The sequence below is a fragment of the Paroedura picta genome, chromosome 1, assembly GCF_049243985.1.
Source record: "Paroedura picta isolate Pp20150507F chromosome 1, Ppicta_v3.0, whole genome shotgun sequence".
Classification (NCBI taxonomy): domain Eukaryota; kingdom Metazoa; phylum Chordata; class Lepidosauria; order Squamata; family Gekkonidae; genus Paroedura; species Paroedura picta.
In genome coordinates, this window is record NC_135369.1 from 194,664,904 (window position 1) to 194,686,178 (window position 21,275).

Genomic DNA, 21,275 nt, shown 5'->3' on the forward strand with positions numbered 1-21,275 from the left:
GAGGAGTCCCTGAAGCAGTTGGTGTGAACTTAAATGGACTCCGGGGAATGGTAGAGGACAGGAAGGCCTGGAGGATCATTGTCCATGGCAGGGGTAGTCAAACTGTGGCCCTCCAGATGTCCATGGACTACAATTCCCAGGAGTCCCTGCCAGCGAATGCTGGCAGGGGGCTCCTGGGAATTGTAGTCCATGGACATCTGGAGGGCCACAGTTTGACTACCCCTGGTCCATGGGGTCACAATGGGTCGGACACGACTTTGCACCTAACTACAACAACAACAAACGGGTGTCCAAAACCCATTCAGTGGCGCTTCTGCTACGCCTGTTCCCCCTTTTAAGTTTAGCCTACCCTCCAGTCTCCAAGAGAGTTCCACAAAGCTGCTGATTCCCTGGCCCTAAAATGTTATCCTTCGGGCTACAGGCCCAGTCTTTTATTAGAGCGGCCACGTGTGCAAACATGAGCGGCGCCCTTCTGCCTTCTGGCCAGGCAGGTGCCCCCCCCCCCCCCGCAGGCTTCCCAGGGCAAGAGGCGCCCAGGGGTCCCCCGCCTGCTTCCCTTGGCGCCGGAGCCCGGCCCGGGGTGGGAGGAGACCGCGTTGCGCCTCCGGGGCCAGCCCGCCCCCCTCCCTCCCTCCGTGCGCCCGCCCCAAGCAGAGCGCGCCCAGGTGGGTAAAGCAAGGGGGAGGGCAGAAAGGGGGCGGCCCTGCAGCACCGCGCGTGCGTGCGTGGGGGGGAGGAGGAGGAGGAGGAGGAGGAGGGGGGAGCACGGGGTGTCCCCGGGGGGGGGGAACAACGGGGCTAGCCCTGGAACAGGGGCTGTCCAAATGCGGCCCTCCAGAGGTCCGTGGACTACAATTCCCAGGAGCCCCTGCCAGCGAATGCTGGCAGGGGCTCCTGGGAATTGTAGTCCACGGACCTCTGCACTCCCCCTGCCCTAGAGCGTGGAGGAGACCCTCCGCCCCCCGCCACCGCCGCCGGGCCTTGCAAGGGCAGCCGCCTCCCCGGCCTCGCACGCCGCGCCCTGCCAGTCCCCTGGACGCCGCTTCCCTGCCTGGCTGCCTGGCGAGGGCGGAGTTTCACTTTTAAAGGACGTGCGTGGGGGTGGGAAGGAGCCTCCCCCAGAGAGATCCCCCCCCCAGGAATTTGACTTTCCCTAATTAGGGGGGGGGAAGCAAGCCCCTCCCCACGTTCATTCTTGGTGTGCAAAGGGGGCACAGCCTCGCCTCTGTGGTTCAGAAATGTTGTTTGTTGAAAATTGGCCTAAGATTCCGGGGGGGGGGGAGGGGGGATACACCCCGGCCCTAAAATCCTTGCCTTGAATCCCAGCATCCAGCCGCTTAGAGTTGATTTCCCTTCGCAGATCTCCCTCCCCCCCCTCCCGTGGTCTCTCACCACAATCACAGAAGAGGAGGCAAACCTCAGACTTCCGGGTTCCGAGGAATAATTAAGCTGGAAACAATTTCAAGGTGACCCAAGTTGGACGCTAAGAAGAGCCCTGCTGGGTCAGACTGGTGGTTGGCATTTTCACACATACTAAATAACGCATGCTCACTGCACTTTGCCGCTGGGTTCTACAGGGTGGAATGGCAAGATCCACTTTCACCTGGATGGGAACTGGATTATTTAGCATGCGTGAAAGGGTTGGTGCACATAGTTACTAGAGTAGGGCAGAGAGGCTGAGGCCTTCATAAGAACATAAGAACATAAGAAGAGCCCTGCTGGGTCAGGCCAGGGAGGGTCCCTCCAGTCCAGCCTCCCGTCTCACCCAGGGGCCAGCCAGTTCCTCTGCAGGGCCAGCCACAGGGCAGAGAGGCTGAGGCCTTCCCCTGAGAAGACCCTCAGAAGAGCCCTGCTGGGTCAGACCAGGGAGGGTCCCTCCAGTCCAGCCTCCCGTCTCACCCAGGGGCCAGCCAGTTCCTCTGCAGGGCCAGCCACAGGGCAGAGAGGCTGATGCCTTCCCCTGAGAAGACCCTCAGAAGAGCCCTGCTGGGTCAGGCCAGGGAGGGTCCCTCCAGTCCAGCCTCCCGTCTCACCCAGGGGCCAGCCACTTCCTCTGCAGGGCCAGCCACAGGGCAGAGAGGCCAAGGCCTTCCCCTGAGAAGACCCTCAGAAGAGCCCTGCTGGGTCAGACCAGGGAGGGTCTCTCCAGTCCAGCCTCCCGTCTCACTCGGGCCAGCCAGTTCCTCTGCAGGGCCAGCCACAGGGCAGAGAGGCCGAGGCCTTCCCCTGAGAAGACCCTCAGAAGAGCCCAGCTGGGTCAGGCTAGGGAGGGTCCATCCAGTCCAGCCTCCCGTCTCACCCAGGGGCCAGCCAGTTCCTCTGCAGGGCCAGCCACAGGGCAGAGAGGCCAAGGCCTTCCCCTGAGAAGACCCTCAGAAGAGCCCTGCTGGGTCAGGCCAGGGAGGGTCCCTCCAGTCCAGCCTCCTGTCTCACCCAGGGGCCAGCCAGTTCCTCTACAGGGCCAGCCACAGGGCAGAGAGGCCTTCCCCTGAGAAGACCCTCAAAAGAGCCCTGCTGGGTCAGGCCAGGGAGGGTCCCTCCAGTCCAGCCTCCCGTCTCACCCAGGGGCCAGCCAGTTCCTCTGCAGGGCCAGCCACAGGGCAGAGAGGCTGAGGCCTTCCCCTGAGAAGACCCTCAGAAGAGCCCTGCTGGGTCAGGCCAGGGAGGGTCCCTGCAGTCCAGCCTCCCGTCTCACCCAGGGGCCAGCCAGTTCCTTTGCAGGGCCAGCCACAGGGCAGGGAGGCCTTCCCCTGAGAAGACCCTCAAAAGAGCCCTGCTGGGTCAGGCCAGGGAGGGTCCCTCCAGTCCAGCCTCCCGTCTCACCCAGGGGCCAGCCAGTTCCTCTGCAGGGCCAGCCACAGGGCAGAGAGGCTGAGGCCTTCCCCTGAGAAGACCCTCAGAAGAGCCCTGCTGGGTCAGGCCAGGGAGGGTCCCTGCAGTCCAGCCTCCCGTCTCACCCAGGGGCCAGCCAGTTCCTCTGCAGGGCCAGCCACAGGGCAGGGAGGCCGAGGTCTTCATAAGGACATCAGGAGAGCCCTGCTTGATTAGACCAGGAAGGGTCCATCTCACACAGGGACCAGCCAGTTCCTTTAACAAGTCCAGCAACAGGGTCTAGAGGCCTCCCGGTAATGGGATTCAGAGATTTACTGCCTCTGAATGTGGAGGTTCCATTTCAGTCAGCATACGTCGTAGACACTGAATAACCTGCCCCTCGTTTATCTAATTTTTTACATGCCACCTATGCTTGTGGCCATGGCTGTATCTACTGATGCTGATTTCCATAATTTTATTCTTCTCGCCATGGAGGAGAAGGGCTTCAAATAAGGGGAAAGCTTTACGATTTGTGCTGGAGTAAGAGGTGTGGTTTTGCAAATAATCAACTTTTCATCATTTTGAATTTCAAAATAGCAGAGTTTAATCTGTGTATTGGGTTGATTCTGGAGGGTCGCCGTGTTGGTTTGAAGCTGGAGTCCAGTGGCACATTTAGGACCAGCAACAGAGATTAATTCTGGATGTAAGCTTTGTGTACCTGCACACTTCTTGGATATAGAATTGTTTGAGAAGGTTGATCTGCAGTAGAAAAGATAGATTTGAAGCCAACAGACGAACAAGAATTTTGGGGTGTAAATTTCCCTGGGTCAAAGTAGGAATGTGGATCTCTGTCCTGACTGGGATATGAGGATTCTGAGATCTCCAGTTTGCGTCTGATGACAGGAGCGTTGAGAATCCTATATGCAGCTCAATTCGAATCTTAGTCAGAATGGGATATAAAGACTCTGAGATCTCTATCCCAACTTAAAAAAAAAAAAGAAATTCTGACTCTCAAAACGTTGATTCCGTGAAAATCTCCTTGGGCTCTAAACTGATCCATGTATAGGATTGTACTATTAAATATCTGATTTTTTTTTTTCAGGATTCCCCCACCCACCCCAGTCCAAATCAAAATGAAAACCCAGCTGATTTCTTGGCTTGTATCTGAGCAAAGTTTGAGTCCAGTGGCACTTTTAAGGCTAACAGAAATTGGATTCACTGTCTAGGCCAGGGGTGCCAAATGGTTGCTTTCCATGCTGGCAGGGGCTCATGGGAATTGTAGTCCATGAACATCTGGAAAGCCACCATTTGGCCACACCTGGTGCAGGCTTTCACATGTGTGTTCACTTCTTCAGGTTGTCATCTTAAAGGTGCCACTGGACTCATATCTATGGACTACAATTCCCATGAGCCTCTGTCAGCATGTATATGGAGAGCTACAGTTTGGGCACCCCTGCCGTATATATATATTTCTTAAAGCTGAAATCCTATGTGCGCTTTCTAACCCTCTGCTGACAGTTCTCTGGTCTGAGAAGGCATCCACCCAAAATCTGAGTAATCCGTGAGCGAAAGGTGGGTTAGAACGAGCATAAATACATACAAATCCACTTTTGAGTCCTGTGGCACCTTTAAGATGACAGCCTGAAGAAGTGAGCACACACGTGAAAGCCTGCCCCATGGGGGCCAAACAATGGCTCTCCAGATGCTCATGGACTACACTTCCCATGAGCCTCTGTCAGCATGCTAATTATAGTCCACGGGCATTGGAGAGCCGCAGGGGTGGCCAAATGGCAGCTCTCCACAGGGCCGTGGACTACACTTCCCATGAGGGCGCGCTGGCAGGGGCTCATGGGAAATGCAGTCCTTGGGCCTGGGCCTCCCCTGAGGGGAAAGAAGGCGAAACCGGCCTGTTGTGAGGGGCGGGAAGGAAGGAAGAAGGAAGGAAGGAAGGAGCTGCCCTCGTCCCCCTTTACCCCCCCCCCCCGCCCGAGGAAGCCGCTCGTAAGAGCCAAGGAAGGCGTCGATGCGGGTCTGCAGCGGTGTGTGGTGTGTGGTTGTGGTTGTGTGTGGCGGGGGGGGGCGGGCGGGGGCAGGCCGCGCGTTGAGTGGCAGCAGGCGGGGCGAGGGCCCGCCCCTTCCCTGGGCGGCAGGCCTTTAAGGGCGGGCGGGGGGCGCCCTCGCTCACTCCTCGGCCGGGGGGCGCGCAGAGCCAGCGGGAGACGGAGCGGGAGCCCCCCTGCCCATAGCCACGCCCCGGGCAGGCCTCTGAAGACCCCCCCCCCCTTCTGGCGAGACAGCCCCTCTGTCTGCGGGAGAAAGTCTCCTCTCATTTCCCCCGCCAGGCTGTGCGGGGGAGGGGGGGAGGAGGGGTTTTACATTTTTCCTATATTTATAGAGCGAGAATATTTATTTATTTTTCATAAAAGAGCTGCAATAATGTCTTCGTTTGCAAAAGGTAAGAACTGCTTTGCTTCTGGAACGCTCTGAGGCTGCTTCGCCGTGGTGACTTTATTATTATTATTATTATCATTATCATCATCATCATCATCAAATTATTATTATTATTATTATTATTATTATTATTATTATTATTATTATTATTATTATTAACAGAATAGTGTCTGAGCCTGCCGTGGTGTTGTCTTGCTGGGGGAAAGGAGAGGGCTTAAAACCGAGGAGGATTTGGGGTCATTGCACAGTTATTCCCCCCCCCCATCTTCTTTTTTCTTTTTTTTGAGGGTCTGTGGAGGGGCCAGCAAGGCTGCCACCATCCTGGTCTGGACTTTCAAAGTGCATTTGGGCCGCCTTCGAAATCCAGGCTGAGGTGGCTTTGAACAGGAGGGGGGTGCCCTATGATAAGCCCCTGATTTGTTACCCCGTTCTCTGGCTAAGGCTTGATGGGCATGTACAATCAATCGTGTATCTGCTCAGGATAGTTTTAAGATAAATTTTTGGCATGCGATGGATTTGGTAGGCTGTGCCTGTGTCCTAGTATTTTCTCTCTATGTGTACGTGATGTGACTTTCAGAATCCTCTGTTGTGAAATTGGGGCTAGCCCGTAAAAAGTCGTTTTCTAGGAGGCCTTATGGCCTTGATGCATTTCTCCCTCCTCCCCAGGAAGGGTTCTTCCTGCTGTGTTGTTCTTTAGAAGGAAAGGGCTCTTGTCTCTGCCCCTCTGTGCTGCCCCCCAAAAGACTTGTTAAGGAAAGTATTTGTGTTAATAAGTTGGTTTAGTCGTCATCCTGGAGCAGGTTTTCAGTACCTGGATTTATGGTGTATTTGGGGTAGGATTTAAGCTAGTACAATATTGTTGTTATGTATACTAATTGCAGACACACAATAATAACCCCATAGGCAGGGTAAGAACCAAGCAGTCTGGTTACAGCCAGCTCCCTTTCAGTTGAGAGCCTATAATTTTTTTTTCTTTAGGTGAGCATGTTGCAGTTTTTAAACCCAATAGTGGAGGAAGCCATTTTACATAAAATGGGTTTCATTTATAGTTGAACAAGCAGGCCGTTGTATAATGTCAAAAATCACCTTGATAAATTATAAAGGTGAGAATAATCTTGGAGTTCAAATAGAGACTAAAATTATATACCCTTTTGATTGATGCTTGTGCTATACTTTTTTACTGGCACTGTCATGGAATATCCCAATCTCCTCATAAATTTCAACACTTAGGCTTAGATGTTGAGGTATTCTCCTGTAAACAGTTTGACTTTTTAAAAACTATTGGCTAAATTGTTTGAAGGTGTTAGCTTGAACAAAATGGCCCCCACAGTGTGTTGGATTTTGCATTCATTTAAAATGCAGAACAGATGTCTTATTGAATACATAGGACTGCAAGGCAGTTTTAAGTAGGCTGCAGTGTAGAATTCGCTAAAATTACAGTTTCATCAACTGGAGGGGATGGGAGAAGAAAGTGCTGAAAACAGGATGTGTAAGGAACACTGTGTCCTTCCCCACCCTGAATATTTTAAAACTGCTGCTTGAGAACATTGAATTTCTCAATATAGGTTTAAAGAAACCTCTAGCCCTGTCATACCTGTGAAACCAATGTGTGCATATTAAACCATTGTTGTGCAGGCAGCTTGTAGAATAGTGTTCAAACATTTGTTTGGGACTACTTGGCTATGAAGTAAGTTCTATAAATGTACAATTTAAAAACCCTTGTTCTATAACACCCCTTCTATACTTGTTTATCATGTTTCTGCGCATAAATATTGAAACACACTGGGTTTTATGGGTTTTTTTTAGCGTATTCTTTTCTGGGACTATCATGATTTTCTTAGACTTGTATTTGGGGTGTTGGGGGAGATGAGGGTTACCATATTAGTTTTGAGTATGCCATGTATGGGTGATTTGAATTAATTTAAACCAAGAAATTTGATGCAGTCAATTATTGTCAGTCAGAACTTCCAAGTTTTTCTCATCATGTGAGGGTGAAAATGTGCAGGCCCTAGAATTAACTGGCAAACATCTAGTTAATCTCCACAGTTTGTGGACTGAAATTCCAAAGATATTTGAAGGTGTATTGTGACATATTTAAAATACCTTCCTGAGGTGCCATGCAGATCAGTTCCCATCAAACACAAGGGGCCTGCAGCCAGACAAAACTACTTATATGTTCTCAGTTCCGTGAGCAATTCCTTGGGAATAAGTTCTGCTGAATTCAAGAGAGAGCGAAGAATTCTGGGTGGACTGGGCTGAATGACTTTCAAATTCTGTATTCCCAACCAGACTACATTTTGTATGTGGGCTGTTCCACTGGACAGCGATTTAGCTTACAAGCAGTGTGACTTCAAAATGCATTTGCCAAAAAAAAAAAAAGAAGCATGGCAGAATGCTACCGAATGGGATCGTCGTGCTGTTTAAAAGAGAGAGGCCACCCTGTGTCCTTGGTTTCTTGCACTTCACCTTCAAAGAGAATATGTATGATGAAACATGCTTCAGTCAACATGCTGGCATTTACAAAATGCTAAGTTCATTTGGCACTAACAAAGCTCTTGGCTTCCTTTATAGCAAGAGGGGGATGTTATGGGTATGTAACTGCATCTTTTTAAACTGCTTCTGGCTGGCAAATAATCCTACATCTTCTGTAAAATGGATAAACTGGGTACTCTTCACATGGCCATTTAACATGGATATTTCCCGCTTAACCCTAAACAAAACAAATACCCGGGTCCATAGAATCAGGGGTGCTTGTAGATACCACAGCTGGTGTTACTGGAACAGCACTCCTGTTATTTTAAACAGTTTGGTGTCTTTCCATCCAAACAGGGCCCCGAGGGTTGCAAACATGAAAATGTTTGAACGTTAAAAACACTTATTTAAAGTAATACAGAAAATAATTCAGAATGAACCCAGTTTAACCAATAGCTTTATTAAAAAATGAAACTGCCTAGAGAAAGTGTTGCAGATCCATAGCTGCATATGTGAAGCCAGATAGTAGCCCTTCTCATTCATCCTTGCTTTCCTTGCTGCCAGTAGTAATTGGTGAAGTCACGCTCATAATTTCATAGGTGGTGAATGGATCCTGAGTGTCCTCACCTTGCTGGAAACAGTTTACTAAGTATCTAATTGAGCAAGCGTTTAAATCCAGTTATCTCAAGTCCTAGAGTGTATCTGCTGGGATCTCTTCTCAAACTGAGATGTGGAGATAATTTGTGATTAGCATTATTTATTGTAATAGGCAGAGGTAGCAGCTGTTGGGCTTTGTGGCTCCATGTTAGGTTTCCCCCTGGGGAGAAGAGCCTGTGTTGTGTACCACTTTGCCCAATGAAAAACTCACTATGACTGCATCGGCAGTGGTTTGTCTAAGGGCACAGACCTCCCAATCTCGTGAAGATCACTTTCTAACAAGTATGAAAATATTCTGGCTTGCACTTATGTTCCCAAACAGTATGGTACGCCTAGAAAACAAGAGGAAAATATGTGTGTGAAGAATGGTGCTTATAGCAAAGCCATTTGCATTTCATTTTAATCTTTGAAGCTCAATGTTGTATCTTTCTATGAAGATAAACTGTTTTTTTGTCTTGAGAAATGTTCATGTTATCTTCTCTTAAGCCTTGATTCTACCTTGATTGTATATGTTGAAATCAATTTGTCTCTATCCGGTTCATGCATTTAAGTATAAGGGCTTGGATATATTCAAGTGGGTATGCAGTCAGTTCATAGTCTGAGGAAGAGTGCTTGCACTCGAAAGCTCACACCTTGAATAAATCTTTGTTGGTCTTAAAGGTGCCTGACTGGACTCTGATTTAGTTTTGTTGGGCTTGGATATAGTAACATACATTCATGGTAATAGTGTGGCATAAGAAATAAATTGCCAGAAAATGGAAACCATGGGTCAGGGGAGGGATTCAGTAATGAGGCATATACATACTGATAGATGCTAGATGTTAGAATTTCCAAGGTATGTTTAGCTTTTAGAAGGCCAGTGGAACTCCCAAGGAATTCTCTTTCTCACGATTTAGGGAGGAGTAAGTAAATAAATTTTTTAAAACGTGTCATAATGCTTGTAGCTTTTTCATTCCTATTAAAACCACAATCTTAGCAAAGTTACTTGGCAGTGATCAGTGGAACACAATTCCAAAAAATATGTTCAAAATTGTGGATTTTAGAAAAACAAATGATAGCAAAAAGAATTAATGGTCAGCTGCTGGCGTTGGAATTGAAAGAAGGTGAGATGAATTGACTCGGCAGTTCAGTGTTTAACATTAAACATTAACACAGTGGTAAAAAATTTTCTAAAAATACGTCCATCTATTTTATAAAGAAAAGCATAGGGTAAAAGCAACTGTTACGCTTAACTACAAGATGGCAGAAGTTGGGAGCCAAGAGTTTAGTTACTTGGCCGCACACTATAAGCCACTCTTGAAACGTGTTTCTGATATGCTGTAGATCCTGTTGTTCAAACTTCCAGTGAAACAGTGGCAAATTTCTACTGGACTTGTCCAAATTCTTGGACAAACCCAAAATAGGTCTTTGGATTAGGGTTGCCAGGCGCTCCTTGGCCACCAACAGAGGGGAGTGAAGGGGTAGGATTGCCAGACCAGGTTAGAAAACTCCCATAGAATTCGGGATGGGACCTGGGGAGAACAGGGGGTCCAGTGCCCATAGAACCCACCCCCCCAAAGCATCCATTTTGCCAGGGAACTAGTCTCTTTGGTCTGGATCTGTCATTTCAGGGGATCTCCAGGTTCCACCTGGAGGCTGGCATCACTTAAAATATTCCCCACATGCCCAAGAAGGTATTGGATGACTCATAAAACACTCGCGCTTCTCTTGAAAATTAGACAAAGTTCAATAGCAGCACATGCTAAGATGCAAGTGTTGGTTATAAAAATACCGATTGACCACATTTAGCCTTAAATAGCTCTTCTATCTGACATTTTGTTTCCTACCTCAGTCTCGCCCTGACTCAGGTGGTCTGAGCTGGCCCAGTCTTATTCCATCTCATGATTCCAAGCAAGGTGGACTCTGGCTGGCACTTGAAAGGGAGACACCCTCCCCCCCCCAAGGAAACCAGGCTCACTATGCAGAGGCAGGCAATGGCAAACCACCTCTGCATACCTCTTGCCTTGAAAACGCTGGACATTGTAACAGCATGCAATAGGCTCTAGGAGGGAAAGGGTTAAGAGGGATTCTCTCTTTGGGTACATTTGGCAGCTGGCCCCTCCCTCTCACCAATTAGATGTTGAGCCTCTTTGGCCCTTGCTTGCCTTCTGTTTCATCTTGAGAGGGAGAGAGGAGACCTTCATTTGTTTCTCTCTTACCTGGCCTTGGAGCTGTAGCAAGATAACCTTTTTGAAATTCATCTGCTCACAGTCAGTTAAATGTACCTACGTGAGTATGTCATGTAAGCTGTGCTTCTACTTTTGTAAGTAAAATTTCTTTCTTTTATTACCATTGGAGTCAGATCATCATTGTAATTTGTTTGAATGGCATCTTCCCCTTAACCAGGAAATATGGAGGATCAGGGATAAACTGTAAAGCTGCTGTGCTTCTAAGGCAATTGATTTTTAACCCATCGTGGGTGCAGCATGATGGTGCTTTCTACAGTACCTGGGTGCTTTGCGCCACTGACTTGGGTGTCCCAAGCTCGCCCCATCTCATCAGCCCTCGTGATACTAAGCAGGGAAGCCCGGGGGTGCCACGCAGAGGTAAGCGGTGCCAAACCGCCTTGGAATTGCTCTTTGCCAAGAAGCCCTTGTGCGATCGCCATAAGTTGGTTGTGACTTGGCAGCAGTTTGTACCCACACACCTTAATCCAGGGGAGATCTTGAATATGTGTAGGAAAATGTCACATGAGAGTTCAGAGCAGCATTTTACAAAACATGCAGCTCGGATACTCAGGCTGTCAAATTCATAGGCTTCTCTTGTACTCTCTGCTACAGAGGAATTCTGCATCTGCAAGGCATTCTTTGCAAGGTGAATGTGTGTCTTTCAATCTCTTCATTTTATTATGTTGTAATAAATGCGTGGAGAAATTCTTTGAGATTCCAGAATGTGACAGTGCAATCTTGTGATGTGTGTGTGTGTGTGCGTGTGTGTGGGGGGTGCTTCCCCTATAGCAATTATATATGTAATTCCTTTTGGAGTTTTGAGTGTTGAGGGCAAATTTGGCTGTTTGGTTGGAAGGGCAGTTCTAGAGGAGACAGGAGAACCCTGGAGACAAGCCTTTGCAAGGAGCAGTTGACGGAGAGGCTGATTCTGTGAAGGTTCAAGGGGGTGGCAGGTGACAGTATGTCATGTAAGCTGTGCTTCTACTTTTGTAAGTAAAATTTCTTTCTTTTATTACCATTGGAGCGATAGGGTTGTGAGTGTTCTGCATAGTGCAGGGGGTTGGACTAGATGACCCAGGAGGTCCCTTCCAACTCTATGATTAAAGCACGATTTGACATTTTTAAAGGTAAAGGTACCCCCTGTGCAAGCACCGGGTCATGTCTGACCCTTGGGGTGACGCCCTCCAGCGTTTTCATGGCAGACTCAATACGGGGTGGTTTGCCAGTGCCTTCCCCACTCATTACCGTTTACCCCCCAGCAAGCAAGCTGGGTACTCATTTTACCGACCTCGGAAGGATGGAAGGCTGAGTCAACCTTGAGCCGGCTGCTGGGATCGAACTCCCAGCCTCATGGGCAGACAGCTTCAGACACCATGTCGCTGCACAAGAGGCTCTTTTGGGTACTGTGAAATTTACATCAGGGCATTTTTATCCTGCCTTTCTTGCCATAAATGGTGACTTGATGAGAGGGGGGGGGGTGCGTGGGTTGAGCTGAGCTGTTGACAGAAGCGAGATAAGATCTGTTGCACCCAAGGTGTGCGTCTGCCTCAGTGAAGTCTGGATCCATCCATTTGTTGCTGCTTCTTCCCAGAAGACCAAAGGTGCTCAGTGAAACTAGCACAGTTTGAAATATGCATACCGGCTCAGCATTTCAAACATGGAAGCTGGGAAATCCCATCTCCCCCTTCTCTTAAAACAGCTTGATGAAGGTATCTGGAGAACTCAGAAGCTTGCACCCTGTTCTGAGTCATTTTGTTGGAGGTGTGGCATAGCTCCTGCTGAGAGCAGGGGTGGCCAAGCGGTGACTCTCCAGATGTCCATGGAGTACAATTCCCTTGAGCCCCTGAGGGACATCTGGAGAGCCACCGATTGGCCGCTCCTGGTTCAGAGGTTATAGTGTAGTGCCAGGGGTCTATGGGCGTCTTTGGGATTCTGGCACAGGGCGGTAGGTGTGGCCACCAAATGGCTGTTGCAGGAGATGAGCCACACACAGGAAGCCCAAATGCCGGAGAGCAGAGGGGTAGTTTTAAAATATGGACTGGGACACAGCGGAGTGAGAGGAAATAAAGCCAACACTGTGGAGACTGACAGCTGCCACTGAAAAAGTGGTGCTTTAGTCCGCCCGGCCAATCAGCTCTCCATTGTCTGTATGGAAGCCTGGCCCTTCTGACTCAAAACATTGGATGGGCGCCACAAATTAAATCGGCAGGCATCGTGGCTCCCAAGGGCACCACACTGGAGGCCCCTGGTGTAGCATGCATAGGCAAAAATAAGATTTTTAAAAAAAATCCTTTAGGTTTTAATACTGTTTTCAAACCTGTAGCATATTTATCAGTGGTTGGTACTAAAAATGGACCCCCCCCAGAAAAAAAAGTATGAAAAAAAGGTCTGAAAAAAAGACTTTGGAACTTTCAGCACCTCTAGAAATATGGTTCACATAGTTCTTTAGAAATACTCGTAGCAAACTGTAAAATTAATTTATTGTACATTTTTTTGCTGGTCTATCTTAGCAACAACAAACTGGACTCATCATTAATCGGGACGTTTGGCACACAAAGAGGATTTCCAGCCTCCAGATAGGAAACGAGCCAAAGGCTAGATGACCCTCTGAGCTACCTCCTTTGGGCGTTTTTAAGTGGAGGCTGGGGAGCCCTCTGGCAGAAATGCTGTTCCTGTGAATTTAGGCCGATCGTGAGTGGGTGGGCAGAAGGGATTGTGTCTGAGCCTGGCTCTCGTGGCCCTCTCTTGCATGGCCCAGCACTTTGGGATCAGGAGGCCAGTTTCCTCCAGGCCACACTGGCCGGGGCTTCTGGGGGGGTTTTGGGGGGAAAACATCATCTGGGCATGGAATTGGGGCCACTGTGGGTGAGCAAGTAGTTGTGAGTTTCCTATATTCTGCAGGAGGTTGGACTAGATGACCCTGGAGATCCCTTCCAATTCTATGATCGATTAAATGATTAAACCATTTGAGGCAACCCCCACCTACGCCTAACAGTTTTGTATTCTAAAGGGTTGGCCTGAAAATCTCTTAGAATTCCAGCCAGTCTCCAGATGACAGAGATCATTTCCCTTGGAGGAAATGGCAGACTCAGAGAGGGGCCTGACTCTATGGTATATCCCACTGAGGTGTCCCCTCTTCCCAAATCTTGCTCTCTCCAGGCTCTGCCTCCCAAGATCACCAGGTAGTTCTCAACACATAGTTGATGAACTTCATGTTTCAAAGGTGTTACCTGTGAATGAACTGCAATGTGACTTAAAACAACCTTTCTCACCTTTTTTACGATTGAGAAACCCTTGAAACATTCTTCAGGCTTCGAGGAACCCCAGAAGTGGTGTAATCGTGCAGAATGTGGTTGAGAAGCAGAGCTGTGGACACGCCCACCCGGGGCCCCTCCTCTCCCTACTGCCTCCCGGCCCATCATTGGCCAGAGAGGAGGGGGGAGCAGATTGACATGACCATAAGTGGTCATATCACCTGATAAATAACAAATTCAAACATATACAAAATGAATGAACTCCCAGGCCTAAACTAACCAAGCAGCAGCCTTCTCTAGCAGTAGATAAAAGGTAAAGGTAAAGGTATCCCCTGTGCAAGCACCGAGTCATGTCTGACCCTTGGGGTGACGCCCTCCAGCGTTTTCATGGCAGACTCAATACGGGGTGGTTTGCCAGTGCCTTCCCCATTCATTACCAGTAGATATGTCATTAGCAGTAGATATGATTGTATAATTCTAAGCCTTACTAATTTTAGACATCCTGCTTTTTTAATACAAGTGGATAAACTATCCAGATAATATGACCAATACCAGCTGTCGGTAGATTTTCTTCCTTGAGACACGTCTGTGTGCATGTCTCATCCCCCTGCCCCCTCCACAAAGGATCATTTGTACCCCACCTTTGTCCCTAATGGGGACCCAAGGTGGCCACGTTGTTCTCGCCACAGCCCTGCGTGGAGGGCTAAGTGTGTCAGTGGCCCGAAGTCACCCAGCAAGCTCTCACAGCGCAAGTTGGGATCTGAGCCTGCGTCTCCCAGGTCCTGGTTCATGAGTCCCTATTGTGAGGGGGTCCAGCCTGGCTGAACCTGCCTTGAGCAGGGGTTGGACTGGATGGTCCGGGTGGATGGTCCGCCCCTTCCCACTCTAGGATTCTGTTGCCACCTTTTCTGGTGCCTGTCAGGTGTTTTCAGGGAGTGCACAGGGCCAAGCAGAGCTTTCGTCCAGCCAGGCTTTTGACTGCTGGAGATTCGGTGGGCTGTGCAGATTTTTTAAAACGTTGCTTTGCCGTCAGGATCGGTAGTGTGTTCCTGAAGTTGAACGGTGGCAGACTTTGTGTGACTGGCTCTGCCTTTTGTTGTGCCCACCCTCAGGATTTCAGATGTGCCCACAGGGCACACTAAGGCACTGCACCTCTCAGGAATGAAGGACTCGCTTTCTTTAAGCCTACGTTTTGGCTGTCAAAGCCTTTTTCTGCTGTGACACCATTCAAGCATTAAAGCATTCTGCCTATCCGTAAGACGGAGCAATCAAGGAATTCATTAGTGGCAGAGGAAAGAGGTTAAAAAAGGCGATGTGCTTAAATGAAAGTAGTTATGCGAGTTAAAGCAACCGGCACATAACATGGGAATGCTCTGGGTACTTCTTGCGAAGACAGAACGGCCCTTTTATAGGAACTGGCAGTGTTGTAAAACGAAAAGCAAAGTTCACATGTTGAGTATTTAGTTTCCCCTCTGGAGGGCTTCATTCTTTGCTCACAATTTTTTCTGTTACCAAAAACCACACTGAATGTTTCAAAAATCCCACTGGACTGTTTAGGTCTGATGAATTCTCTTCTGAAGTTAAGCATAGCATTATGGAAGCTGCCAACAAGTTTGAAGCATTCTTAAAACTAGTTACCAAAATAAATAGTCTGCATTTCTCAGCTTGATATAAAGGGGTTCTGCACTTTGCGAGCCTGCTGGTCCTTGGTTTTTGCTTATTTTGTTATCTCTCTGTGTGTGGAGTATATGGCTTTTAAAAACCAAGGTAAACATGAATGAGTGCTAGAGCCATTCATTCATCAGGTTGCCTAGTAATGGCTTAATGTCTAGATACAGGAACACTCTTGAGGGAGCTGAATGAATCAGGCACATTACTGTAACGGAGGACAGCAGGCCAGTTCATGGGCAGCCGTCTATCTTGGGATGTCCTGGGGTGCAGCCCTATGAATATTTTCTTAAAAGTGGGTTGCGCTCTTTTCTCTGAGATGTGCTGTGCAGTCCTCTGCAGAATAACTCCAGACATAGACCAGGGCTCTCAGTGGGCTGTCAAGCTGCAGCTGACTTGCAGTGACCCCATAAGGTAGGGATTCCCAACCAGGGGAACTCCAGAGGGGCTCTGCAACATTTCCCCTCCTGTCTTAATGGGCTTGGCTGCAATCTAGGGCAGGGGTAAGTCAAACTGCGGCCCTCCAGATATCCATGGACTACAATTCCCAGGAGCCCTTGCCAGCATTCGCCAGCGAATGCTGGCAAGGACTCCTGGGAATTGTAGTCCATGGACATCTGGAGGGCCGCAGTTTGACTACCCCTGATCTAGGGAAGCAACCACTTCCACCGCTCCCCCTTCCAGCTGTGAGTGAGTTATCTCATGGTTTCTTCAACTGGGAGAGGGCAGACCTTCCACCTTAAACTGCATCCTGTAGTGTGTGTGTGTGTGTGTGTGTGTGTGTGTGTGTCCACAGTCTTCCTTGAGCCTGCCTGAGAGCAGAGGGACGTGTTACTACTGGGGGGGCCGGGCATGGAGGTGTGGCCGGCCAACGCCACTTCTGGGGCTCCCTGAAGCTGGAAAAATTATTTCAGGGGGTCCTCCATGGTCAACAGAGGTAGTTGGCCTCTGTGTAGCATCCCTGGTCTTCCTCGGCAGTCTCCCATCCCATTATTAACCAGGGTAGACCCTGCTTAGCTTCTGAGATGTGATGAGATTGGTTTAGCCTGGGCCATTCAGGTCAGGGTGGTTGGCCCTTGTCTGTCTCTGGGTAGTGACCCTGGGCTCCCTGGGTCCATCCAAATGCTGACCAGAACTAACGCTGCTTAGCGTCCACCAGTTTAGCTGCAACTGGGATATATCTTTAGAAAGCCATCTTAAGCGATGTTCCACAGAAGTCCTACTTTATCCCTATGAAAGTATTCTTAGGGTTGCAGCCCTTGTCTTATACCTTCTGGATAAACATCTGCTCTGGATTTTTCTGGCTTCACCTTGTGAGTGCCGTAAAGCCTCAAGTATTTGGAACCATCTGGATTCATGTGCTACTGGCTACCATTTCATAAAAATAGTATGGCCCTTTTGATGGTTCATTAGTTGAGTCCCATTGATTTTTTGAAGTCGGCCTATATATGCAATACCGGAACATTTTATCACCACTGTCTATGAAATACCAATGTGGAAGAGTTGGATCAGATCTTGCCAAGAATCTAAACAGAGACTTGGACTTTCATACCATAATTTCTAATAGTTGAACCAGGCCCATTTCTTGGAGGCTTTTAATTGGCTCTTTTTAACATCATAACATACTGTAACCCTTTTCTGATGTCAGTGAATTTTCTTACGTTTTAGACTGTTCTTCTTTGATTCACTGGTTTTTACTTAATTACACTTTTGTTCTTCTTGGCCTTGTGAGTGGGAGACTGGAACCTTTGGCATCTCATTGTCCATTAGGTCACACAGAGAACGGCACCTGAAATATTTGTGATGGGGTTCACACCAAGCCCCTCTCTGCCCCCAACTTTTCCTCCACACCACTTCGGTAGTCTTCCCTACAAAACTGTAGCATATGATGTTCTTCTGCATTGCATCTAAAGCAGGGGTAGTCAAACTGTGGCCCTCCAGATGTCCATGGACTACAATTCCCATGAGCCCCTGCCAGCGACTGCTGGCAGGGGCTCATGGGAATTGTAGTCCATGGACATCTGGAGGGTTGCAGTTTGACTACCCCTGATCTAAAGAAATGAGCACTGACTCACAGAAGCTCCTGCTTGAGGGTTTGTCATTGGTCTTTAAAATGTCGCTGGATTTCTGATGTATTTTGCTAAGTGTGCATCTACTAAAACTCTCTTTCTCTTTTTAACCAAGATTTTAGCAAAGCAATGTCTCAGGCTGGCACTTCCCAGTTCCAGGAGGCGATTAGACAAGAACTGGAATTTTCTATGAAGGTGGAACTGGACAAGATACTTTCAACGGCACCACAGAATGAGCTAGAGGTAGGGACTGAGGAGAGGTGATGTTGAATTTTGAGAATTTCTCAAGGTGATGCCTTAGACGTGTATTAAGATCTGGCTAGTTGTCCTTGGACTTTGAGAACAAATGAAGCATTGGTAATAACATTTATGGCTTAGCCCTTAAATGTGATCTGTAGAACTTTGTACAATAGTAAAGTACAGTTTAACTCAGAAAAGAAACCAGAGCATTGCTTTAATTACAGAAATTGGCAATATATTTAAGGACTGGGAGTCTTCTTCTCTCCCCATGTCCTCTCTTCTGTTTTAGTTAGCATCTATATGTGCCCTCTTGCTCAGCTGGTGCGGAGGTTTGGGCTGGGTTGCCACTAATATGCATATGACACCCTCTCTTCCTCCTGATGGATGACCACCCCAATTACCTCCCAGAAACTTTAGCCAGATGCCTGGAAGCAGTGACGAGTTGTCTGGAGCTCAACCCTTCATATATGAAGGTCCTGTGGCTGAGTAGGAAGGGACCAAACAAGGAAGCGCGCTTGCCCAACCTGGACGGAGTGTGTCTAGCAGTAGCAAACTCCACCAGAAACCTGGGGGTGATCCTCAACCCCTCCCTCTCCATGGAGGCGCAGGTCACAAGAGTAGCACGGCTGGCCTTCTACCACCTACGCCAAGCCAAGCTACTAGCTACCCTACTTGGCCCTAGAACATCTAGCCACAGTGATCCATGCGACGGTCACCTCTAGATTGGACTTCTGCAACTTGCTCTACGCTGGCCTACCCTTATCCTTGATCTAGAAACTACAACTGTTGCAGAATGCTGTTGCAGATTCTCACCAATACAACATGGAGATCTCACATCTGGCCGGCACTCCAAGAACTCGGCTGGCTCCCAATTGAATTCCGGATCAGGCTTAAAGTTTTGGTTCTTACCTTCAAGGCCATACGTGGTCTGGGCCCAGTGTACCTGAGAGACTGCCTCTCTGCTTAAACCCATAAAAGAGCATTATGCTCTGCCACCACCAACTGGCTGGTGATCCCAGCAGGGTCCAGAGTTTTTTCAGTCCTGGCCCCCAACTGGTGGAACGAGCTCTCTGAAGAGATCAGGGCCCTGCTGGAACTCCCACAGTTCCTCAGGGCCTACAAAAGGGGGCTCCTCCACCAGGCATTTGCCTGAGACCGACCAAACCCAATAACTTCCACAGGTCCCCCTCAGACATCTCCTTCCATGGCCTGAAGCAGTCTGACATCTCTGGGGGCCTTATCTAAGTTGCTGTTCCTGTTATATTGTTGATCAAGACCATTGAAATTGTGTTGATTTAGAACCACGGCTGGATTATTGTTGATGTTACTTTTGACTATGTTATATTAGGTATACTAATTAGGTATACTAATATATACTAATATATATTAGTATATTATGTCATTCATTATGTCATTAGTATATTATGTCATTCCATGTATATTATGTCATTCCATGTATCACCCCGTGATGTTATATGTAAACCACCCTGAGCCGTATGGGAGGGCGGTTTAAAAATCTAATAAACAAACAAAAAATAACTGTTTCAGTTCCTGAACTTCCAAAATACGAATTGCAGAATACTTTTCCCCCATTGGGACTTGCATTCACTGACAGTTTGTGCCTTTGTGTGACACAAATTTTCCAAGTAATCTACCACTTCTGTCTTTCAGCACACTAAAAAGGACCTGGAAGGTTTTAAGAAGCTGTTTCACAGATTCTTACAAGAAAAGGGACCATCTGTGGACTGGGGGAAGATCCAGAGACCTCCCGAAGATTCTGTAAGTGGCAGTATGATGGGAAAAACCACTTTGAAATGTGCCGTCAAAAGCAGGGGGTGTGTATTGATGCCCTCGTACTGGGACAACAGAGAGGCATCCCAGTGTAGAGAGATCTGGTACCATGGATATTATGTCATTCTTTAGATCCACCGAACATTAGGTTAATTGAGCAGTATCATTCAACTTGGAAGGGAAAGCGGCATGGTAAAACCCGGGGCCAGTAGTAGGAAGGGAGACCCCCAAGGAAGGCTCTGCAGAAGAAGGACATGGCAAAGCACCTCTGCTTGATCAGTTACCTCTTGCTGGGGTTACCATGATGACAGTGCTGTACACATCATTTGACTCACACATCAAAAGTGTTAAGTCATTTAGGTACGGTGGACATTTGAGGTGGTTGATCTTTGGTTTGGTTTGGTTTGACTTGGTGTAAACTTCTGTGGTAGCCACAGGGAGGCTGACAGGAGTGATGGCCCCATCCCAAACATGCCTTGCCCCACCAGTCAACTTTCCTAGACCTACGACCCCTTCCATGTGGGGAGACTGCCTCTCTGCTGCAGGGCATTGGCTGGCTGGATGACGCCTTTTCCCTGCAGTGGAGTCCCCCTTGTGCAGCGCTGTGGGCTAGAAAGCTCTGCTGTTGTGAAAGCTTCCCACTCAGCTTCCACTTTTGGGGTGGGGGAGTGATTTCCCCTGGCAGATTGAGTCATAGATGAGAAGACAAGAGCTTAGGTTGAGTCATAGATGAGAAGACAAAGGAGAAGCCTAGGCAAACTTGACTCTGCCGGCCACTTGACCAGCAATACAGTGGTGTTTGGGGGGGGGAGAGGAAGGCAAGACGTGTCCCATGCTGCAGCTGTCATGTTGAATCTGTCGCTTAGAACAAGCTGAAGAGAAGATGGAGTCTGGCCCAGCTGGGCCTTGGCAGACTGTCTGGCTTTGGCATAACCTGGACGGTTGAGGGATGCCACTAGTTGTTTGGGACAGTATGCCAGTCTATTCAGGGTGTCCAGCCACCCATAACAACAGGCATTCCTAGAGGAGGTGTCAGTTCTGGACCCATTCCATTTTGGTTTAAAGCCTGGCCGTGGGATGGAAACTGCTCTGGTTGCTCTTACAGATGACCTCTGAAGGCAGCTGGACTAGGCTGGGTACTTGTATTGCTAGGCCTCATAGCAGTATTCAACATGGTTGATTGTGTCCTTTTAGCTTACCACCATGCCAACGTGAAGATATGGAATAGTACAGATGCACTGGGAAACCAATATGGCAATAAAAAATATCCAAATTGGACTTATATAGAGTCGTCTCTATATAACTGAAGAGAGACGACTCTATATCAAGTTTGCAGATGACACCAAATTGGGAGGACTGGCAAATACTCTGGAAGATAGAGACAGAGTTCAACGAGATCTGAACACAATGGAAAAATGGGCAAATGAGAACAAGATGCAATTTAATAAAGATAAGTGTAAAGTTCTGCATCTGGGTCAGAAAAATGAAAAGCATGCCTACTGGATGGGGGATACGCTTCTAAGTAACACTGTGTGTGAACGAGACCTTGGGGTATTTGTGGATTGTAAACTAAACATGAGCAGGCAGTGTGATGCAGCGGTAAAAAAGGCAAATGCCATTTTGGGCTGTATCAACAGAGGCATCACATCAAAATC

General features: G+C 48.3%; 1 protein-coding gene across 4 annotated transcripts in view; it reads left to right on the top strand.

Moving 5' to 3' along the window:
• Positions 1 to 642: 642 nt before the first annotated feature.
• The window catches only part of UGP2 (UDP-glucose pyrophosphorylase 2), a 52,747-nt gene continuing 32,114 nt past the window's right edge, over positions 643 to 21,275 (top strand). Inside the window, exons 1-3 of one of the 4 annotated variants that reach the window (XM_077315633.1) lie at positions 643 to 665; positions 17,705 to 17,832; positions 19,501 to 19,608. In XM_077315633.1, coding sequence (XP_077171748.1) covers positions 17,719 to 17,832; positions 19,501 to 19,608 — 222 coding nt within the window. In that variant the 5' untranslated portion in view covers positions 643 to 665; positions 17,705 to 17,718. Of the gene's footprint in view, positions 666 to 4,708; positions 4,858 to 4,966; positions 5,267 to 17,704; positions 17,833 to 19,500; positions 19,609 to 21,275 lie in introns of those variants that run through there. The other 3 variants (XM_077315616.1, XM_077315626.1, XM_077315610.1) reach the window with 3 other exon arrangements.